This window comes from Pantherophis guttatus, chromosome 3, assembly GCF_059756535.1.
Source record: "Pantherophis guttatus breed Tessera chromosome 3, ASM5975653v1, whole genome shotgun sequence".
NCBI classification, from domain to species: domain Eukaryota; kingdom Metazoa; phylum Chordata; class Lepidosauria; order Squamata; family Colubridae; genus Pantherophis; species Pantherophis guttatus.
In genome coordinates this window covers 92,754,704-92,779,141 of record NC_142065.1, presented here as the reverse complement: position 1 = coordinate 92,779,141, position 24,438 = coordinate 92,754,704, and the positions used below count along the sequence as shown (strand labels likewise).

At 37.7% G+C, this 24,438-nt stretch overlaps 1 protein-coding gene across 3 annotated transcripts in view; it reads left to right on the top strand.

The window, feature by feature from the left end:
* Positions 1 to 3,432: 3,432 nt before the first annotated feature.
* NEK7 (NIMA related kinase 7) overlaps positions 3,433 to 24,438 on the top strand; it is a 66,167-nt gene continuing 45,161 nt past the window's right edge. The window contains exons 1-3 of one of the 3 annotated variants that reach the window (XM_034437448.2): positions 3,433 to 3,533; positions 9,223 to 9,308; positions 14,936 to 15,076. In XM_034437448.2, coding sequence (XP_034293339.1) covers positions 9,252 to 9,308; positions 14,936 to 15,076 — 198 coding nt within the window. In that variant the 5' untranslated portion in view covers positions 3,433 to 3,533; positions 9,223 to 9,251. Of the gene's footprint in view, positions 3,534 to 3,752; positions 3,891 to 9,222; positions 9,309 to 14,935; positions 15,077 to 24,438 lie in introns of those variants that run through there. The other 2 variants (XM_087890048.1, XM_034437449.3) reach the window with 2 other exon arrangements.

The window sequence follows — 24,438 nt, the reverse complement described above, 5'->3', positions numbered from 1 at the left end:
ACTTTATTTTCACTAAGCTCTAGCAGAAATTTAGCTTGCCTTGTTATTGATTTAATGGATGAATAAAGCATATATATTACAATATTACACATGGGTGATTTTTAATGTTTGATAACTGCACTTGAACATTATTAGTTTCCTTTGTAATATATATGTATCCATGTATTTTATGCATTTAAATATGTATTTATAAGAAGGGGCTTATAGATTCCGCCAGACTCACAAAGACAGTCATGGCACAAAAAGATTTAAAACTCCTGTGTAGGGAACCTGGAGAAGTGACAAAAATCTCACTGTCCAAATAGAAACAGGTGAAAGGAAATGCCCTTTTAAGTAATCTGATCCTAAGCCACTTAAATCTTTTAAGTACAAGTACTTTGGACAGGCCCTGGAAATGTAGTGGAAACTGGTGGGCTGCAATGCAGTGGCATTTGATTGCACTGGCCGACCCAGCTAGTAATTCATCTGCTTTGTTTTGAAGTAATTGAGGTTTTTGAAACCATTTGCAGTCACAATACCAGTTCAGCATAATCCAGTTAGAAGTCATTGGAGTGTTTTGCAAGGATGTCTCTCTCCAGGTGGAGTTGTGGCTGGTGTTTCAGTCTAAACTGGTATATAAACACTCACAGTCACTGAAATGACAGTGATGAGTCCAGAAATAAGTACATAATAATAGCCTTGCTGGATCAAGTCAAGGGTCATCTTAGTTCAGCATTTTGTTTCTTGTAATGACTAAGCATCTTAAGGCCAGCAGTATCTATGGGAGAGGCAGGCAAGGGAGGGGCAGAATACCAAAGCAGTGTAGACAGAATGATGCTTGCATACATATGAAATGGGAGCAGCTTACAGTGCAAGGGGACATTATTTAACGTCACTTTAAATGGGCATTAAACAGCATACATTTAAATGAAATTTTGTTGCATTCAGCTCTCAAAAGGTAACCATTATGCATATATTCACATACACACACATATATGACTGTACACGATGTATAATGTACATGGTGGAAAAAAAAAAGAATTCTGCAGTTTACAAGACAAATGGCATAAGGAACAAAGCTATTACAGAATCTAGTAACCTGCTATAAATGCTTCAAAACCTCCTCCCAGGGGGAACAACTGAAACAGACCGTGAAATGGGTGTGTGGGGTCTCTAACAATGCTTTGAGGTCTAAGCACATAGCACTTATAAGCAGTATCCTGAATAACAGGAAATGAGCTTCTTATAATCTTCTCAGCTGTCCTTACCACTCTCTTTGATCAAACAATGTGATTTTCAGCAAGGAAGCAGCCATCTTTCTGGGTGGTTCTCGACTTACAACAGTTCATTTAGTGACCATTCAAAGTTATGACACTGAAAAAAGTGACTTATGACCATTTTTCACACTTATGACCGTTTCAGCATTCCCACAGTGATAGTTGCAACAATCCCCAAGTGCGATCAGAATTCAGACCCTTGGCAACTGACTCATATTTATGATGGTTGCAGTGTCCCAGAGTCATGTGATCACCTTTGGCAACCTTCTCAGTGGGGAAGCCAGATTCACTTAATGACTCTTACTAATTTAACTGCAGTGATTCACTTAATAACTGGGGCAGGAAAGGTCATAAAATGGGGGCAAAACTCACTTAACAAATGTTTCACTTAGCAACAAAAATTTTGGACTCAATTGTAGTTGTAAGCCAAGGACTATCTATAAAATTTTATTAAGGGGTTTGGGAAACTTTTGAGATTTCATTGAAAAACTTCTCTAAGTTTTCAAAAGTATTTGAAGTCCTCCAATAGACATAGAAACAGAGGTGCTTTTCTAGGTCATTTTGTATCCTTGAACTCATCACACAAGGTGTTTCACAAAAGTTTGAAGAGGAAAGAGATGTTATGTATTTGTATGAATGTAAATCAAACGCTCTAACAGTTGAGGCCAAATAATGTTGCTTAACTAGATGTTGGATCCATAGGGATGTAGCAATTTGTTCTGCCCCTTTGCCACGCCCCAAAGGTTGCTGGAGTTAGTGCCCATATGGGTAGAGAGCTGGAAGGAACAGGGTAGGATCTAACTATCCAATACTGTACTTCAGAGTTCAGTATACCCCTTTACTATTTAGAACCTGGAGAAATAAAGTTATAACAATGCAGATGTACGTAAAGAGTTCCCAATACCCATATTACAAAGTACTGGGACAAGGCTTCCAGTGAATGTGGGTAAGCAGTCTCCAGAATGTTGCAAAAGGAAGTTTGCAAGCCATTTATCTACTTCAGGGGTCCCAAGTATTCTGTTTGATGTACAGCACCCCTCACATTTCCATTGCCACACGGTATTTGGGTAAAGCTTCCAATAATACACATTTGCATAAACAGTAGTCAGCACTGCTTATGCAAGATGTTACACGTACTTGCTACACAAATCATAGAAAGCATATTAAGTTGATCTATATGTTAGTAGGAAGGATATGGGGTCAAAGGCTGCAGAAATGACATCCTTTGATAAATCCCACTACAGGATTGTTGAAAGATGATGCTTCAAGAAAGTAAGACAGAAAGGACACCTCCTTTATCCTGAGATTGATCTTCAGTTAAGAACGGCTTCATTTACCTTTTAAGCAAAGATACGTAAGTATACCAACAGAGAAATAAAAGAGTTAGGGGCAGCTGTGGTACCTTTCTGTCCCTTACACATTGTATTAAGAAAGCCAATAACATTTCTGAAGCAAAACAAATTTAAGATGTAAAATTTACAAATCATAAGGAAGTAGTTGTCACCGTGCTTAGAAATCCTTTAAACCTTTTTACCAGGCTGAGATATGCTGTAGATAAGGATTTTAGTTAGAATGAAACTTAGGTAAGCGACACTTGATACCTAACAGGAGCGTCAATGAGCAAAATTCTGTGTAAACAGTATACAAATGATATGTTTGCAAAGGGCTGTGTGCTTAGGCCGTCCCTTGCTATCAATCTAAATGTGAATCGGAATTGTTGAAGGTCCAGGTTTCACTGAAGACTTTTCCAATTTTCATTTGTATACAAACAAAAACTGGAAGAGGTCATATTAGGTCACCCAGCCCAAATTCCCGCTCGGTGAAAGCTTCCAAATTCAATCATTTTAGCGAAACTCCATTCGCGAGAAATTCCGAATTACGTAACGACTCCTACACATTTTAGGCTCCGAAAAGAAAATCAACGGCCGTTCCTTAAGAGGGGATATCCGGGGGAAAATAAAATTTAAAAAAAAGCGCAGGGCCGGGCGGCTACAATCTACGAGCGCCTCTCTTTCAGAGGAAAAAACCAAAGTTCAGTTCTTCACACGAAGAACTTTCCGGGCCTCGAAACGCTTCTGCTTCCGTAGCTGCCAACCCGGGACCGGGGAATTTTTAGCTCCCCCCCCCACCCCACGTTGCCCCTCCCCAAACGCCACTCCGGGCCGACCCAGCGCGCGAGTCCCGGGCATCCCGTGGCGCGTGCGCTCTTGCTGAGCCTCCCCGACTCCTCCCTCCGCGACTCGTCCCAGCTGGCCGCCCTTCGCCGCTCTTCGGGCGGTAGGTAGTCGTTGTCCTGGCTTGCTGTTTTCTGAGACGGTGGCCCGGCTTTCCTGGCTCACGTGGTGGCCGGCGGGAGGGGTGGGTGGGTCCGTGGGCTCGTTTTCTTTCTGGCTGGAAAGAAGGGTGGGTGGTTGGGGGGAAGCGACTCTCCTTGCCTTTCTCTCTTCTCTCTTCCTTCTTCCAAGCCCCTAGTGTTGCCAATCGGCAGCTCTTTTCAGAAAGGACTTCCTGCGAGACTGCAGCCGGCTGGGACGGTAGCTTGAAAAGCGAAAAAGAGTGCCGGGCTGGGCTTGGTTTTGGCTTTTGCAAGAAAACAAGAACGGGCAGCCGATTAATAAGAATTATTATTAAGTAGTAAGTAGCTAGTAAGTAAAGTGGTTAGGAAAGCACGGGACGGGGGTATCCTCCACAAATTTGCTGGAGGCGGCATCTGCGACTCACTTGCTGGAAGCGGAGTTTCTTAGTGGGGATGCATCCCAGCCCGAATTTATTTATTTTATTGGTTCGATTTATATGCCGCCCTTCTCCGGAGACTCAGGGCTTAAGCAATAGCCTTCATACTTTTGTATATACCTGCTTAGTAGGGCTTTCGGCCCCCCCTTAAGCGGTGTTCTTTTTTATACAAAGTCAGCTTTTTGTCCCCACAAACCGGGTCCTCATTTTACCTACCTCGAAAGGGTGGAAGGCTGAGTCAACCTTGAGCCCGGTGAGATTTGAACTTGCAGTAATTGCAGGCAGCTGGTGCTACTTAACAGCACTTTAGTCTGCTGCGCCACCAAGGTTCTTGCTCCCCATCCTGGTTTTAAGGCAAAGCCTTAGGGCCGCAGAACGATTTAGGTATTGAACCCAGCCTTATCAGGCTGAGGCTAGCAGAGATATCTTATCCCCCCCACCCCCACCCCCACGATGAATATGGTGCCAGATTTTGCAAGCCTAGATTCGTTTTATCCAGGAACGAATCCCGCTGAGGTCCGTGGGAATTTGACTTCTGAGCTCTATGCAGTTTTGAAAAGCCTTGCACTGAAAAACAAAATACACATTGTATCTTGTGAAGACTTGCCAACGAATCCAAAATAGTTTGTGTTTGGTCAAAAATAGGGTGTGGGGGAGACAGGAGGAGGAGGAGGAGAAAACTTCCAGTTGTTAGTTAGACCTCTTACAAAATTCTCAGGCCCTTTTACTAAAGGAATTAAAAGGAGATGACATTCGTGATCAAATTTCCTGGAGTATTAAGTTGAAAAGTGTGTGTAAACCAGCTGAACTACCTTTGGAGAAATCTTTACTTCTAAAGGCATTTTCAAGGGAGGATTAAGTTTTCAGGCTATTTAGCAGAAGCTGCTACTCATCTCTTCCTCCCCTTACAAATACCTATATATTTTATTCAGTTTGGATTGAGATATGTCCTAGTAAATGGTTGGAGAAGTGCACTAGCATTGCCTGAAACTGCTTCTGTTTAGAGCAAGTAAGAAAAGAGGCCAGTATTTGGTTGACTTCTGGCTCGTTAACACTGTAGAGTTTACCCAATTTGTGCCTTTCTCTTGTCTGAGCTAATTGAAGTATTAGCTTAAACAAATTTTTGGGAGATGAATTAGTACCCCAACAAGTCCTGACAGATACCAGTCTTGTAATGGATGGCATGGTTCACTGTAGTAGACTTGCTTCCTCGGCCCTCCACCCCCCCCCCCTCCATTCTATGCCTGGTTGAAACCTGGAAAGAAGTCAAGCAGAGAATTTTAGATTTTGTTTTACCAAAAAAAAAAAAAAATCATTTTTCACTTCTGCTACAATGTTAACAGAGTCCCATTTTACAATCCCCCATTATCTGTATCATTTATTGGTTTTGTCTCACAGAAAGACCTTTATATTATCACATTTGGATGCTCTTAACTCTGGTGGTCCTGATAGAAAGATACAATAGTATTCCATATGAAGAGCATTGGTGTCTGCTCAGACTTTGAAATTGAGACAGTAGCACACCTGCTTCTGAAATACCATATCTATCATTTTTGGAGGGCAGAATTGATCTCCCCTCTAATTACAACTGTCCAGGATGCTCTCATATGACAGTTATATGCTACTTACCAGAATTGGGAAATCTCTAGAATTAATGCTGATGTTTTTACCATCATTATGTCTATTAGAAGTTTCTGGACCTGATTGGTATGTTTTGTGGAGGCATTAATAGTTTTTTCTTTTTAAATTTGGATGGAATATAATGTATTTTTAATTTCTGTTTGGTGTATATATTTTTATAAAATTTCTCTGCCTCTAAAAGTCCATATTAATAATGGAATTATTTTAGATTGTAGAACATTCTGAAATGTGTTCTAAGAGTTGCTTTTTCAGCACATCAAGTTCAAGCAAGACCCCTTTCTCTCTCTCCAGAAAATACATTGGTCTAAATCAATGAAAATGAACTGTTCTTTTTAAAGCACCTGTATTGAACATAGTGGAGGGAAGATGGATAGTGTCTTCAAGGAAAATGCTATGGATCATAATATTTAACTTTTCTAAGAAACCCCAGGATTCATATTTCCATCCTCTCTCCATCTCCCTCCCCCCTCCCCCCTCTCTCTGACACGGACACTGGTTTTAAGTGTAGAGGTTATTATTAAGATGTGTGCTGTTTGCATCAGTTACAATTATTTTGAGACAATTATTTTGAGATTAAAAGCAGAAGGAAATTACTGTGGAACAGTTTTCTGGTAACGTTTCAAGCACAATGCAAAGGCTTGGGGAGAACTAGCTAGTTTAAGAATTAAAAGGTACAAATAGAGATGTTGCTGAAAAAATGTCTAGGAAAGATTATTTGTACTGTAGTTTAACTTACATTATTTAGAACACCTTAAAAAGAAGCTTTCAGTCTTAAAAGTGCAACTATTATGTCAGTAATTCTGCTATGTGATATTGTTCTGTTGGATAGACTTGTTCAGTGTTTCTGTGTCCAATATATTTGGATTTCTGGCTTGGCTTTAACAAGGAACTGTAGAAATGTGTTTCTGTTGTTACCATTCTTTGCAACATGTTTTTATGTCTTATATCCTCTGTAGTGTTTTCACATTTAAAGTTACTTCAGATCTTTATGACCTGAGCTAATACTATTGAGGAAAAAAAATCATAGCTAGTAAAATGCACTCATTTTTTTCATTTTACTCAATGCTGACATTCAATCTTAGCTTCTTCTTGAACAAATGGATAATAAGGAATTATCTTTATGGTTTTTAAAATGTGCCTTTTAAAAATTGTCATTTCATGCTGCTAGTGGCAGAATGTTCTTATTGTTTGAACAGAACTCTCAAATCCTTCTCCAAAAGCTTCAGATGCCCATTTGGTAACAAGACTGGCAGGATAAAAACATTGTCACTGCCTTTTTTCTTATTTGGGAAAAATATTTCCTCTTACTGCTTCCAATGGGAAGAAATATATTTGGACCAACTGTCAAGCTGATCTAAATGTTTAATGCCTTTGGGGGTTCTGGAAGTAGGAGAAACTGAAGAAATCCTGCTCCTCTGGGAACCCATCCACATGATTTAAATCTGGGCAAATCTGTATATATACTTAACCTTTTATTATTTTATAGTCACATGTCTCAGGAAAAATTCCATCCAAATCTACAATCCTACGTACACTTATTTAGAAGTGCATCATTGGCAGGACTAACTCACCCTTCTGGGATTTACATGAGAAGGTTACAGATTACACTGGATTTACCTCAAAGTTTGTTAAGCAGAATTACACGTCTGCTTACTTTTGAGAAGATCTCATTTATTTATGAATGAGAATGAATAGACTTGAACTCTTATATCTAGTATGTTTACAGGGCTTCTCTAGCAATAAAAATGGTCTCTGGAACTTTTTGTCTCATTAATCTATACTTAATACCCCATAATGACAAAGTAAAAACAGAATTTTAGAAACATCTGTAAATTTATTAAAAAGAAAAAAACCGGAAATATCACATTGGCATAAGTATTCAGAACCTTTGCAACAACATTTGAAATTTAGCTCAGGTGCTTCCCATTTTTCTCTTGATAGTTGCTGACATGTTTCTACACTTTGATTGGAGTCAACCTGTGGCAAATTACATTGATTGGACATGATTTGGAAAGAGACACACCTCTCTATAGAAGGCCTCACAGCTAACAATGCATTGCATAGTGTAGCAGAGCAAAAACCATGAGGTTAAAGGAACTGCCTGCAGAGCTCAGAGACAGGATTATTCCAAGGCACAGATATGGGGAACTCTACAATATAATTTCTACTGCACTGAAGCTTCCTAAGAGCATAGTGGCCTCCATAATTCTCAAATGGAAGAAATTTGCCTCAACCAGGACTCTTCCAAAAGCTGGTCAAACGGAGTAATCAGGAGAGAAGGGCTTTAGTAAAAAAAGGTGACCAAGAACCTGATAGTCACTCTGACTGAGTTCCAGAGATCCTGTGTGGAGATGGGACAGAGTTCCAGAAGGACAACCATCACTGCAGCCCTCCATTGAACTGGGCTTCATGGCAGAGTGGCTAGATGGAAGCCTCTCCTCAGTGCAAAACACACAAAAGCCCGCTTGGAGTTTGCAAAAAAGCACCTGAAGGACTCTCAGACTGTGAAGAATAAGATTCTCTGGTCTGATGAAATCAAGATTGAACTGTTTGGCCTCACTTTTAAAAATTATGTCTGGAGGAAACCAGGCACCGCTTATCACCTGCCCAATATCATCCCAGCAGTGAAGAATGGTAGTGGCAGGATCATGCTGTGGAGGTGTTTTTCAGCAGCAGGGACTGGGAGACTGGTCAGGTTGAGGGAAAGCTGAATGGAGCAAAGTACAGGGATATTTTCAGTGAAAACCTGTTTATAGCGCTCAGGACCCCAGCCTGGGCTGAAGGTTCATTTTCCAACATGACAAGGATCCTATGCACACAACCAAGACAACACTGGAGTGGTTTAGGAACAACTGTGTGAATGTCCTAGAGTGGCCCAGCCAGACCCCTAACTTTAACCCTATTGAACATCTCTGGAGGGACCTGAAAATGGCTGTCCACTGACAGTCGCCATCCAACCTGACTGCACTTGTGAGGATTTGCAAGGAAGAATGGCAGAAAATCCTCCAATCCAAGTGTGCAAAGCTTGTCACGTCATACCCAAAAAGACTCAAGGCTGTAATTGCTGCCAGAGGTGCTTCAACAAAATATTGAATGAAGGGTCTGACTACTTATGCCAAGTATTGCATAACAAAATTGACAAAGTGAGGAGGGTCTGAATACTTTCTGAATGCACTGTATGTATGTTATAATATTGCATGTATAGCACAATGTTGGTTTAATCATTGTGATGAATGCTTTGGATCTTGCAGATGTCTCTGTAGTTCCAAAAAGATTATATAGATGAAATTGTGAGCCACCAGCTTTCATCTGTAGAAAATGAAATGAAAAGAAAAGAAAGAAAAGGGCACAGATATTTAAATACAAGCTTGGACTAAAGGTTACATACAAAAGATCACTTGATGTTTCTTTGGCTGACTGAACTTGCTCTCTCTGTATGTAAACACATTGACACATTGACTTCACTATTTTTTCTGTGGTTTCCTCTTTTATCAGTACTCTGATTGTAATCCTTTGCTCATGTTAACCCTCTAAAATGTTTCATAAAAATGCAAGTAAACATCTGTTTTCATTGTATCCTGTTTTAATGCAGGTCATTCAAAAGGATTGTGATTTGAAATAATGGATGAACAATCACAGGGTCTGCCAGGTCCTCCTGTGTCTCAGTTTCAACCACAGGTAAAATAATCTAGATAATCTAGTACAAGCAGTCAGTCAGGAGTACATTAATATTAAAAAAACTGTTATCGTATAGACTGAAAGATGTTTTGAATGCAATGTTATTATCTATTCCAGAATCTGATTCTGATTCCCTTTTCTGAAACCAGTGGAAACATGAATGGGGGAAAATGGACAGGGCTGAAATGGGGTAATGAAGAACACTGTCAAAAAAAAATAAATAAAAGGAAAGAAGAAAGGAAAGAAAAGAGCACTGCAAAATTGAAGCCTTATATCAAAATTGTAATTCATCCAATACAGAGATCACTGCAAGGATTATATAACTAAAATTGATCATAGTAAAAATATAACTTTTGGTATATTCTATTTTTTGAAGCGAAAGTTAAATAATTCTCCTGAAACTAACAATCACCTTAACAGAAATTACACAAATTTTACATTTTCAAGAAGTATTTCCTTGCCTTAAAATTAAATCTCTGATGCTATATTCTTTTATTTTTTTATTTTGGATGAAAACTTAAGTGTGCAATTGCAATTAATTTCTTTGGATGTAGTGACTTTATCTATACTGCCGCTCCAGCAAAAATGTCCATAATGTAAGATCTGAGCTCATGAGGTGGGAATTGATGGTTCTCATGCAAGAGAGGAGCTTTCTGCAAATACATCAGAGTTGTTCAAGGCCATTAAGGGAGATGACAAATACATTGTTGTTGTGAGCTGCCCAGATTTGTGTTCTAAGATTGGGTGGCCATACAGATCTTTTAAATTAACTTTAAGTTTATTTGGAAGGGTAGTAGGAAAATGCCCGTTGAGAAAATACCAAGTCCTTTATATTACAGTGAGCTTTCTATCTGTTGGTAAGAATTCAGTCTTGTCTGCAGTGAAGATTCTCATCTAGCTGAGGATTGCCTGTGAATATACTACTGAATTAAGTTGAGAAATTGTAGTAAGATTACCCAGCTGGAGATTGATGATTTTTCAGCTCAATCTGTAAAGCTACCATGTTTCCTCAAAAATAAGACCATGTCTTATATTTTTTTGAACCCCAAAATAAGCACTTGGCCTTATTTTCAGGGAGGTCTTATTATTTTGGGGTGCATGAAGCAAGACTGGGCTCCTCTTGCCGTCTTACCTGATTTCCAGCTCTGTCTCACTAACCCTAACCAGAGGAAATGGCAGGGATCGATTGCGCATGTGGTTAAATATTTTCAGGGAGGGCTTATTTTTTGGGGTGTGTGTGTTATTTTAGCACATGTGCTCAGAAACCCGATTGGGCTTATTATCAGGGGATGTCTTATTTTTGGGGAAACAGGGTAACTGTTTATCCCTGGAAGAACCAGGTTATGGAGAAAAGGGATTTTTGCCACAATGGTGTTTCCAAGGAAAAACCTTAAATCACAATTTGTATAACCCAATCTTATTCTATGTCTATCCTCTCTTTTTCAGATTTTTTTTTTAGGACAAATCCTTCAACCTATTCCTATAGCTGAACCTATTGCCTATCTGCTAAAGTGGATAGGAATATATTTTCTTACTTGCAATAAAATGTATATTTTTTTCGAAGGTATTTTGGTTTCTAGTGATATGTTCTCATGTTAGTATTCAGCCAGGCTCCAGAATTGCTTCAAACCTTCGGGATTATTGTATTTTGAGAAGAATAGAAATGTGCAAATGGGTTGAAGTTGCTGAACGTAATGTAACAAAAACATTTGTACCTTCAGGTTGTGCTTGCAAATGAGTATTTCTGCCAGCACCCCACCCTCCACCCCTCATATTGAAAGTGACATAGAAATTTTATTTTTTAACAATCTAAGCTTCAAGAGTATGCCTTCTGTTTTGAGCGGGACAGTTCTTTAAAGTGCTTCAGGACTGATGAAGATAAATGCAATGAAAGAAAAACTATCTTAATATATAGTTGCAATCATAATCTCTGGAGGGGGAGAGTGTGATTAAACATCTGCAAGGGATGATGTGGCCTTGTGGCTTTTGCTGCAGAGCAGAACGTTAAATCATAAATTTGAAGACTGTCCTTGCTCTCTGATCTGTGACAGGGTTTGCGTCAGACAGATGTTGGCACCTAAGCTGACTGAAAAAAAGACTTCTATCGTGCTTGAATAATACCAGAGATAAAAATAAAGACTCCGGAATATAAAGAATCAGAGCAGCAAAAATAGTGTAATGAGGAGAAAGGCAGTGTGCAAGGTGATTTTTAGATAATGTGCTAATATAACTGGTATCCCTTCAGCGTTTTTTCCTAGTCCCAAGGGAAACTCTTTTCTATTGTCCTAGAAGAGAAAATGTACTATGTTAGGTCCACAGAACGTTAAGTCAGTACAAAATAGTGCAGTTATAAATAATTGAAAGTAATAGTTAACAAAGCAAAGTTGCCTTTTGGATTTTGGAAATCATTAGCAAGAATGTGCTTCTCTTTCACTTTTGCAAGCATCATTTTCAAGGATTTATAAAAGTGTTTGGCCCTGCTATTGTTGGAAGAATGGACCTCCATTGTGGTGGAATGCAGCCATTTAATTAAAATGTTTAAACCTGATCTATAGCTGCAGTTCTTTAGTAAGGAGTGGAAAGGCTGTTGACAGGCACCAAATTCAACAAAGTAATCGAATTTGGGCTGAAAATGCATTTTACGTAGTGGTTATGTTTTCCTCCCTATAAGTATAGTGTGAAAATATGTGCTTCTTGTTATGCGGTAGGTGCTTGTTTGATTACACTTTGGATTTTCCACATTTTCGTCTCTTTTATGGACTTAGTATGCCATGCCAGGGAAATCATACTGTATTCTGACAAAGGAAAGAAGGGAAGAATTGATGTCAAAAGAGGCAAAGAGAATGAGAGTCTGTTCTTGTAACTCTCATCTCACAAACTATGGATTTATTTTGAACACCGGAATGAGTTAAAATAGGTCATTTTAGTTTAGTGTATGAATTTCTGCTTTATTTGGAAAAAAAAATCGAAATCCCCTTGTTAGATACTATAGAACATACTGCCATTTTAAAAAAATATGCCTGGTTGTAATGCAGTCTAATCATTGCTATATAATATGTTCTCTGACCAACTGATGGCCCTATTATTATCCATGAGTTTATTCCTTTTCCAAATTCCTTTATGTCTGGGAGGGAGTCCCGCTATATAGTTGGAGATGTGCAGCTATGTTGCTTCTCGTGTCAGGTCTCTGTGTCTGAATTGTATGACAGAACAAGGGAGCAGATGAGACAAGCTGTCAGTCAGCCACATTGCCCTTTGAAGGAAGACCACTGGGGTTGGGTGGGCAGAGAAGATGCTGCAAATGGGCTGTGAAGTTTACATACAGTGCCCACTGTTAAACAGATTACCTCTAATGAAGTGTCTAATGCTCAGGCTATCTCAGTCTAATTCTCAGTGGCAGTTCATCTCTCAACTGCCAAAAAAACCCACCACCCTCTGGCCCTCTCTCGCCACTCTGGCCGCCAAACACAGAGAGGTGCCCAGTCTTAATAAAGCCAGACAGTGTGTGATCTGACATGCAAATGTAGGTCATTGCATATGTAAATGTGTGATTACAAACCTGCATGCCAAAACACATTAGGGAGACTTTGCTCTCAGCATGCGGCTGTCACACTGCCTTAGTAGTTCATGCTAATGTTTGTCAAGTTGCTGTGCAGACAGAGGATGCAATTCGCTATTCCAATTTTGAAATATATGCTGGTTAAACAACCACAGAAATACTCCAAACTTAATGAAGCTACATCCCGTTCCTCTGTAGCCCAAGCATTTGAATAATAAGAGAGAGCTCCCCAACTTTGAATGTTTTTCTCTAACTGCTAAGGCTGAACTCATTAAACCTGCATAGGCACTTGGAATATATTTTTCCCTGAATTGGTACACTGCTATTCCTATCAAAGCAGCTCCATGTTTGGACTCTGCTTCATCTGATGAATATTTTTGATTGTGGGCCTGAGTAACCAATGAGTCAAAAGCCGTTGAAATTTTAAAAGGAGTATTTTTGTTCCCAAATCATTTTGAATTGGTACACTTTTTTTTTTTGGAAAATCAATATAAACTCTAGAAATGAGAAAATTGTTGTTCTCCTCCAGATCTTTGTTGTTGTTATTTCAACTTGGCCTATTGTATTTAGTGGAGAAATCTGTAAAACTTCAATGTACAAACATTATACAGTATAACAGAACAGAGTACAGTCTGGACCTATATCCTGCCTTGTATATATAAAATATCAGCTGTGTATTAATCAAATGTTTGTTTAAATAGTAAATTGTAAAAGAACATCAAGAATGGAAGTGGAGGAAAACTGTAGATTCTAATATTGTGCTTATCTTCTTGATTTTGTTTAAAGCAGTACAGTAAGGATTACTAAATTGATCTCTTTTGTAATGTTTTCACACAGGTTTTGATTTTGGTTCAGTACATATTCTTCCATATATTTGTATCAGTAATCAGTTAAAGTTTTAGTTTTTCTCTCGAGTAATGAAACATTATGCTGAGTTTTATGTCTCCTTCATATTTTCTTCTTCATCTGCTGTAGGCCAAAGGAAACTTGTCTTCTGAATGTAAGACCTATATGAACAATATTAAATTGACCGATAGATGAACATACATATATGTGTTCCTCTCAATTTGCACGTGTGTGTATACTGTTCACACACAATAATAATAACAACAACAACAACTTTATTGTCATTGTACGTATATACACAGAATACCCATACAACTAAATTCACTTAACACCCAAAGAGCAGGTCAACACACATAACAATCCCCAAACACCCACCCACCCACCACAAATTCCTCACCCCTAAACCATCCAAACATCCACACAACAGACCAAGTATACCAGGCACATGTCTGGCATCCTCAGATATTTAGGAGTTCAGTTTCCACTAAGCCCACCCAACATGGCAAATAGCAATAGCCCACCCAACATGATAAATAGCAAAGAATGGTAACTGAAAAGATCAAGAGGCACCTTTAATGTTGTCCTTAAGTTGTCCTTAAGTGTAATGTGTAGCAAGATACATTTTCATCAAATCATAAAGTTGGAAAAGACTTGAGAGGCATCTAATCAAATCCCTTGCTTAGTGCAGGAACCACTAGAACAGTTTTTAAACATGATGTCATAGCTTTGGTTTAAAGACCTCTAATTAATGAGAACTTACTACTTCATATGGCATCTTATTGTATTGGCTAACATTTTTACCAAATACTTGAGCAGCCTTGTAACATAAATGGGCTGAAAGAGACTGACTTGAGGTTATCCAGTGAACTCCATGATTGATTTGGAACTTGTACTCCCTTTCCCTGCTTCCCTGTTCAGAACCATAATCCTGGGCTCTTAGGACTTTAAAGACCAAAGCTAGTTTCTTCAATTGAACTGGGAAGTCTGTTGCAAATATCAAACCTTTCATTGTTAACACAGACATGTTTGTCAGTTTTAAAAAGATAGCGGGAATTGTAGATCTTTAAGTGGGAAATTACTGATACTTAGAATTCATTTTTAAAATTAAATATATTATCTCCTCCCACATTTATTTTTCTGGGGTTAATATTCAGAACACCTGGCTCCACTGGAAATAAAAGAAAGTTTATTTAATTGTTTGTTTTTGTTTCTTGGACTGCAGAAAGCCTTACGACCTGACATGGGCTATAATACTTTAGCCAATTTTCGGATAGAAAAGAAGATTGGCCGTGGACAGTTTAGTGAAGTCTACAGAGCTACATGCTTGTTGGATGGTGTGCCAGTAGCTTTAAAAAAAGTGCAGGTAAGCATCTTTAGGAAGTGAAAAACATCTGTGTCAAATCTGATATGGTTGCTTAAATATTATTTCATGTATAAATTTCCAAACCTTATCACTTAGATTCAGTTCTGATTGAAGAACTACAAATGCTTCATAAACAGTAAAAAAACAAATACTTTTTAGGTTACTGAAACAGTGTTGTGATAAAATCATAAAATGATTATCAGCAAGGGCCTTCCATTTTTAAGAAGCACTTAGGTTCTCAGCATTAAATATGTTCCCATCTAACATTCATAACATTTTATAATGGAATTAACTAAAATTGCACTGTACTATGGAACTTTTCCAGACTCATGGCTTTTTTTTTGTAGCTGCCCCACAAAAAAAGATATAGCTGCTTTAAAAGCCATGTCTGTGCTCCTGCTTGTTCAAAGCAAGAATCTGAAGCATTAGAGATGCCTAGAAATTATATCTCAACTCAACATCATGAACGACCATTGTGAGAAATTCTACCTGCAATGAGAACATTTTATTACTCCTGTGTTCATTGTGGGATTGGAGCTGTCTAGTAAACTTGCTTTAATTCTCACTAACATTGTTTAGAAAATGAGTTCTAATGAATGCTGGTAGCAGATAATGGCTGGCAATGAATAGTATTACTAGCTATTGCTATGAAATGGATAGAAAAGAAGGATAAGGGTTCTACAATCTTCTTACCGTAAAGCCAGGCTATGGATTCAAATAAGAAATTGACCCTTCCATACTATTTCTGACTTTCTGCTGATAACCATGGTGTTTTGTGTTGCTAAGGTATTGGTGTCAATAAAATTTTTTCCAACATATTTGCAATTGCAGAGTAAAGCGAATGAGGCAAGATCTGTAGAGAAGCCTAAGATTGTTAGTACAGGTTCTTGCACTACCAAATACGTAGATAAAGGTGTCAGGAATTAAGCCTTTTTTCCTAGGTAAGAAGGGTTGTGTGGATATGTAGGTTAAGAGGGAGAACAAAAGCACAATGATTCCCACCTCCCTTTTCCAACTTTTAGGTTGCTTTTTCTACCCTTTCTTCTTAATATTTACAAAGTATTGTCAGTGCTTCTTTGTTTTCTTTGGATTAATTTTTTTTCTAAGCCCCATGTGCTGTCATGTGGTATACTGTGACAGATCATGATAGAATTTGGACAGGATGGTTGATATAGCTTAATCTCACTGTTTTTCTAGGCCAGTTTATTTAACAAAGGCTATTCACTTTTTAAATGGAATTGTTAGCCCAATGCTCATCAGGAAGTCTGTAGATCAGTAGTGCGTTCTTAAGGCTTAATTCTTAATCATTTTTGGGTAGTTCATGTTTCAAAGTCTCTTTCTCCTCTCCCTTCCTTTTTTAAAGTTGTCTAACCAAGTTAAATAAACCCTTTTACTGAGGTGTAACAGAAAATGGTGAAGCAAGTTCAGTAGTGTTAAGTCATCCCATAAATGAGTCAAAAAGAGAACTGCCAAAGTAAACTCAGTGTTGTATGTTTACTAAACTATTTTTAAGCTTAGAAGCTTAGCAGGATTGTGAATTGCCCAGTAACAGCAACAAAAAAGAAAAGTTTAAGTTGTGTTGTTCTGTGTACACTGCGGCAGTTTTTAGTATGCTTGGTCTACCCAGGAACTTCACCAGAAACGGCCTTGTATTTTATATCCTAGGGAATTTAGTGTTTTCTTCCATTTACTTCTACGTTTTTCTCAGAAGGTGCAAACTAAGGGTTGCTCTTATCCTGGAGCAAGATTAATTATTTATTTTATGTTGTCAGAGAACTGCCTCTTGAGGATTGCATTGATCTTAAGAGAGATAATCATAATTTCATAAAGTTAATGCCTCGCCATTTTATTTTAATGTATGGCAACTGTTAATGGTTTATGTATTTCTAGCAATTCCAAGGGGTTTGCTACACCATTTTACATTCCTATTAGATTGTGCCACCTTCCTTAAAAAAACCTAATTAATATTGTTTAATTTTAAGATTCTAATACTTACATTGTTAAAGATTGGATTGTAACCTGTACATTCTAATAAAAAGGCCATTGCTCTTTGAAATTAAATATCTGTGACTTTACAGGAGTGTTATAATTGCTTCCATGCAAGATGTTTCCAAACGATGTATCTATAGATTAATTGATGTACATTCTATGTCTTCAAAAGTTGAGGCTTAAATTAGCTCATTGGATTAAGAGAAATAAATTCTGGATTTGAAAACCAAGTTGACTATGCATTTTAGCCTCTTTAGAACTACTTCTAACTACAGCACAATGTGTTGCTTCTTTGTCTAATTAATTTACTATATACCTAATATGTAAATAGCAAGGAGTCATCTTTTCATTCCCTGAAATACTACCATGTTACTTTGCAACATGAAGCTTCTAAATATCTTGTTTGGCTATTGTCCTCATATGCTCACCCTCACTTTTTTTTTTTCGTAGAGAGATTGCCAATTAACTTCTGTTATACTCTTCCCTCAGTGCATTAGGCTGTTTGGAGGCTAATGCTGTCTGTATTTTATGCAGATACTAAAATCTGGAAATATCTACCTAATGTTATTATGAATATGTGTTGGTGAAGTGGATATCTGATTTGCTTCTAACTTGGTCGATATATTTGTTTTCATTTTAAAAAATATGAAGGTCATTCAGTAGCTCTAGCAGCATTTTCTCTAGAGTTTGGCTTTTAAGAGCCTTGGATGGTAAAATATATACAAAAATTACCTCGAACAGGAAAATATCTGTATATAGTTTTATTATTTATTAAATAGAATGCAGTATTGCAGTTTAATTCTGTTGACTGCCAGCAGTTTGAGTCTCACCAACTCACCGACTCCGCCTTCCATCCTTCTGAGGTCTGTAAAATCAGGACCCAGGTTGTTGGGGGAAATATTCTGACTTAGAGAGGGCTGTAAAGCACTAAGAAGCGGTATATAAGTCTAAGTGCAATTGCTACTTTATTTGTTTTGAATTGCTTGAATTATTATATATTCTGGTTATTTCTTATTAAGACCTTTTAAGATGCCAGAGTAAGCACATTTAAATGGTGGGTTGCCTCTACTACTGCTGTGACTGTAGTTCCTAACATTCCCAACATAACTAGGATTTCTGTAGCAGCCTTAAAGCTTTTTAATTGTAGAAGCTCATGTTAAATAAATTAATAGTAACCGCTAATTAAAAGTTTGAAACTTTTTCAGGATAGGGAAAAACATATTGTTTCAAATCCTGAGAGATCTCATTTGCAATTCATCTTAAAGTAGAACTACCATATGTAGGTTATAAAAATCCAAATTGACTACTAAATGACAATAAACGTATACAGAAAACTCTTTTTGCAGCAGTCTGGAGCAGTTGTCTGGATTTTTGCATCTCAAATAGTGTAACCCTAAGGCCTTTTAAAATTGTGAATTGATTAAATGATTAAATGCAATTTTTAGTTAGTTTTTTTAATTTTTTTTAAAAATTCAACTAATCAGTATTAAGCTGGAAAGTGAGACAATAAAGCTTGTAATAAAAAAAGATTGAAGTCACAGCTACTCGGGTTAGATGCTTGTCTGATTCAAAATTTGTCCATCTTTATATAGGACCATTACTGAAAGACTCTAGGTGTTGAGAATTATCCTTCTCATCCCAGTAACTGCACATGTCTAATAATATTTCTTTGTAATTGTTACTTTTTCTATTGTATTTGTAATACTCGGAGTAATATACTGAAACTATATATGTAGATCCAATTAAAGTTTATATTCTACAAAAGATTAGACTCCAAACTAAACATATAATCTAGTAACTCAAAACTCCCACTTTTAAACTATATATTTGTTTCCTTATGCATTGTATAGAGGTGGATATTGCTGTTCATCCAACAAGACAAGATTGCCACAGAACCCAAAATAAATCCCCTCTCAACTCTTTACTTTTCACTGCAAAAGTATTTCACTCTGACTAAGCCATTCCTCATGATAAATTTCCCCTTTTTCTGAGTCTTTGTTTCCTCTAGCTCATTAACTATTTTTTCCATACAAACCTATACTAAAATAGTTTTCCTGTCTGAATCCCTTCAGGAATCTAATAAGAATTAACTTTCTATTTTTCACAAAATTCCTATAGTCACATTATCTAGTGCTCAAGGATCTTGTCATTAATGTTTTATGGACCTAGGAACTCTTATTCCACACTGGAGAGATAATGAAACAAATATTCAATCATCAGATTACATTCTTACATTCTTACACGCTTTCCATCCTTTGCCTCCTTCATGGTTTTCAGAAAGTTTTAAGTTCGGCTTTTAAACTGATGCAGAAAATTATAACAAAGGATGATACTTATTTTAAAGGTGTCAAGATTTAACTTCTTATGTATTTGAAACGTCTTTTTAGCTGATGAAGAGGCAAGAAAAGTGGATGCATTTGGCTGGTCAGTAGGTTGGGATAATTAGAATCTCTGGTGAAACCAGGAATATAGTCTTATTAATAATGTTTAATGGATTCTTTTACTGTAAATCAATCAACTTCTCTTAAAATAGTAATTTAACCTTTAGAATTATCCAAGGCAATCAATTTAATTGGTCCAAGCTGCTGTGTGTTGCTTGGACAAACCTGAAAAAAAAATTCCGCTCAAAATTCTTTTAATTTTGACATGTCCAATATGATCATTTTAGTTTTATTATTCAGTCTACTACTGCTAACATGTACCCATTTCTTACATCTATCACATAATTCCCTCCTTTAAATCTGATCAGTCAAAAATACTGAAAATAACATAAGGGAGGCAACAATTGAATATAACTTCAGTTTTTGAAAAACAACATTTAAAAATAATTTATGCTGGTTTTTTGAAAAATAATATTCTGCTTCTCAGTTTTTATGAGCATCTCTTAATGCATAAGACACAGTGTATTGCTATTAGTCATCACTGGCTTGCATTCTTCAAACAGTCTGTTCACTTTCATCAAAATCCTAATATCCCAACAACTTAACACATCGTAAGTTCTTCACCAGAAATTGGAGTGTTCTCTATGTGTGTGCTTTGGAGGCTAAACAAATTACATTTAAGCGCATGGAAGTAATTTATCTATTTTTCATCATCATAAATAAAGCCACGGTGGTTTAGAGATTAATTATAATTAAAAATGATTTGTGGTTTTGCCAAAAATAATACCTCTCCCTCCCCAGCTGCTTGTAATATAACAGTATAAGCATTCATTTGTGCTTTTAATTGCTTTTAAATAGCTTTTACCCATGTTTGCTTTGGGGCTGATTTGTATTAAGGATCCTAAAAGATGAGGAAGTTTCTCCAACTTTGTGTGAAGAAACTCAGCCGCAGAAGTAAGATCTCTCAGGTTCACAAAGCTGGAATCCGGTAAGATGTTGAAGCTGCTGGAAAAGTCAGAAGTGACCTGAAAGCAATGAAGAGGGCAAGTCCAGAGGCCAGAGCGATAGCCTAAAGTCATAATTGAAGTGACAGGCTGAATATAGTCATTCTGCAACCTCTAGAGAAAGCACTGGGAAATAGATTCTCAGGAGAAGTTTCAAACCTTTCCTGTACCCCAGGCTGCTCAGCTGAGGCATAAAACTCCCATGCGTGCAGCATAGACAAGGTAACCCCATTATTTTCTGACAATTCTGCTGTTATGAGGCAGATGAAAGCGCTGAGTAGACAAGATTTAAACCCCCACAAAGTGATTCTTGCTCTGCTGCTAAGGTTTCGCTAGGACAGTGATTCTCAGCTTTTTAGTATTAAATCATTACAAATCATATGGGCCCTTCCAGGGTCCCATTAAGATACAAATAAAACATTTTAATGAGAAGGAAATACAAATGTATACAGGAATGTTGTTTTTTCATTTATTAGTTATGGTAAGGTTTTAGAAGAGAAATGCAACACAGGTAGTCCTCGACTTACAACCACAATTGAGCCCAAAATTTATGATACTAAGTGAGAAATTGGTTAAATGAGTTTTTCCCCATTGTATGACTTTTCTTGCCATATTTGTTAAGTGAGTCACTGCAGTTGTTAAATTAGTAACGTTGTTAAGTAAATCTGGCTTTCCCCTTGACTTTGCTTATCAGAAGGTCACAAAAGGAGATCCCATGACCCTGGGACACTGCAACTGTCATAAATATGAACCAGTTGTCAAGCAGCCAAACGTAAATTACATAACCATGGGGATGCTGCAATGGTCATAAGTGTGAAAAATGGCCATAAGCCACTTTTTTCAGTGCCAATGTAACTGCAAATTGTCATTAAACTGTTGTAAGTCAAGGACTACCTGTAATACTCAGATTGGATCTTGCAACATTATCCTGGGACACTTATATTTGCCTTCATTCATGCAGTAATACTATTCATAATGCAGTTGTATTTGTAGAATGAGGAGTGAAAGATACAGTAATGGGTTTGTCACTATAGGACTGCTAGTCGTCTTTAATAGCACTAGCACTTAGACTTATATAGACTTATATACTTATATACTTAGACTTATATTCATAGTGCTTTACAACCCTCTCTAAACAGTTTACAAAGTCAGCATATTGCCCTCAACAATCTGGGTCCTCATTTTACCAACTTTGGAAGATTGGAAGGCCGAATCTACCTTGAGCTGGTCAGGATTGAAGTGGTGGCAGTTGGCAGAATTAGCCTGAAATACTGCATTCTAATCATTCTACCACCCTAAAGTTTTGCCTGAATCCTGATGTCTCCTTGCAGTTGTATAACTTTTATCTTCAAAAACCTTTCCACCAAAGGGAAGGTTGGAGATAGGATGGTAGTTCACAAGTCAAAATGGATTTAGGCAGGTCTCTTGATCAGCAGGTGGACTAGCAAATGCCTTCTTCAAAGCTGCTGAAGCTGTCTCCTCCCTCAAAGCCATTGCCTGTCACCTGGCTTCAGCTACCTGTGCCTAGACACATCATCTTAATTAAGTAGGTGGGCAGGAGTTTAATCTACCCCTGACAGAGCCAACTCACAGAGGCCTGTCCATCTCCTCAAATTCAGAGTCTCTCTCTCCCCCCTCCAACATTGGAAGATGCCTCTGTCACCTTATCAAATTCTATCTACTGGCTTTTTACTATTTTTTTCCCATGAAGTAGTCAGGCAAACAGTTGCAAGTTACACAAATCAGATCTTTCCACCCAACATTTCCTTAAGGGTTTAACAAGAATGGATTAATGAATAATTTCACAAAGAAGAGATTAAAGTCACCCAGGATGGATAGATAGCTTATGTGATTCCATAACCACCCCTCTAGTGAGATCAAGCAGTTGTAAAGAGAAGGTGTTGTACAAATGGGGGATGCACAATAGCAGCAACCCCAACTTGTTCAGTCCCTGATCCAACCTCAGATGTATGGCCTCAACATTCAACAACTTGCAGAATAGTAGTCCTCCCAACTCTTGGACTCACAGCTTGCAATTTCTACTCCTGTCTTAGGGTCATGATTTTTAAGCACCAACCCCAAGGTTTTGACTTTTTAAAGTACCACTTAAAACCTAGCCCAACAGAGCTCAGTAAATACGGCTTTCTCATTAGCTTGCCAGATTTTGGTGCACACACCAAGGCTGCCCTCTTGTGTTCAACTTCATTGCAGATGAGATTCAACTTACTACAAAGAGATTGGGCGATCAAAAGCATTGATATGAGCCTAGAGCACTCAGTATTTTGGATATCTGATTCAAAAAAATAAAATAGTGTAGGTGACCTGAAGTATAGAACGATGCCAAATTTCTAACCTCTCCTACCTTGGATTTGCTCACCCCCATCTTCTACTATACTTCTCCTTTTCCATTGTTTCCATTATCCTCACTCCCTGTCTCCCTAGCCTCCTTCATAATCCAACAGTGCCAGATACAACACCTAACTAAGGTTCAGCTGCAGCTAAAAAAACAAGTCTGACTATCCCACCTGCTATCAATACAATCTTCCCAAATCCATCATTCATCTCTCCCCTATTGAGCTGACTCACCCAATAGATGGGTGAGTGGGGTGTCACCTGTCTATTCTCACCCTCCAATTTGCTGACTCTCATCCCAAGAGCAAGCAAGTCTGTCTCTGCTCTCTTTGGCTTCTCTGTTCGTTTAGTGTCGCTTCATCTGTTGCTTACCCCAATAGATTATAGGCACTAAAAGCTAAGGGTGTTTATGCAGGAACTATTCCAATTGATAGGGATCTTAGTATATCTACTACATAAGTAGCAAATTTGTATGCAGCAGGGCATATGTCTTGCTGTGAAAAGAGAATTGCATGCATGGAAGCAATTCACAAACTCTTCCAGTTAGACTAGAGTGTCCTTAGCATGTCTCTTTTCCACCACTATAGAAAACTCGGATAATCAAAGAATTATTGTAAAATAAACATTAAGAGGGGTCCATTCCTTCTGACTAACAGATTTATGTACAATTATTAGAACGAAAAAATGGTAATGGGCTAATAAGAACCCAATGTATATCAGTCTGGATGGAAACATCATTTAGTAATGATAATTCAGATACCGATAGGTATTCATTAGATGCTATCTAAATAGGGGGAAAAAATCACTATTTGTCACAGGTTCTGTTCAAACTATACCCACATTTGATTGATTCAAGCTCAAAAGATCCATCAAAAGTACTAAACCCTGGACAACTCGGTTTTTATATCTCCCTATAAGGAATGGGATGATGTCTTATTTTGGAAAAATATCCAAGGAACAAAATCAAAACACACAAAAATACTTCGCAAAATCTTTCTATGTCTATTGTCTTTTATACTCTATTTCAACTATACATTGCTCTCCATTCTTTATTTTATTATTACACACTATAATTTGTAATTCTGTGCTATATTTACAATTTCTATTATACTGCTACTATTAACCAGTATACAACACTGTTTTAACTTTTACAAACCCTGGTTTGTCTTTAAATCCCCTGCCCCCCCCCCCCAATGTCTTCTGTTTTTCTTCTTTACTAATGGGCAGTAGGTAAAGTACTGGCACCTTCCCAATGTTGGGTTTGGATTGGCTGCACCTCTTTGTTTTCCTCTAGACCTTTCAGTCACCTGTATGTGAGTTGGGTGGCCATATAAATTCAAGAAATAAATAAAATAAACTCCTTTTACCTGCTTTCTCTGAGTGCCAGTGCAGAACTTGCAAACCATGCAACATCTCCTCCAACATCTATTTCAAGGCTGTAGCTTTTATAAGCAATTCTGCCATGCTGGGGAGAAGGTTCAAATAAGAGAGATGGGTAGCACAGGTGCCTGCAGTTTTCTTAGCATCATATTGGAATTTATTGTGGGCATTCTGCAAGAAGTTTTTGCCTTTTTCGTAATTTACCTTTTATGAACTGATTGTGCATAGCTCTAGCTTTCAAGTTGGAAAGATGAAA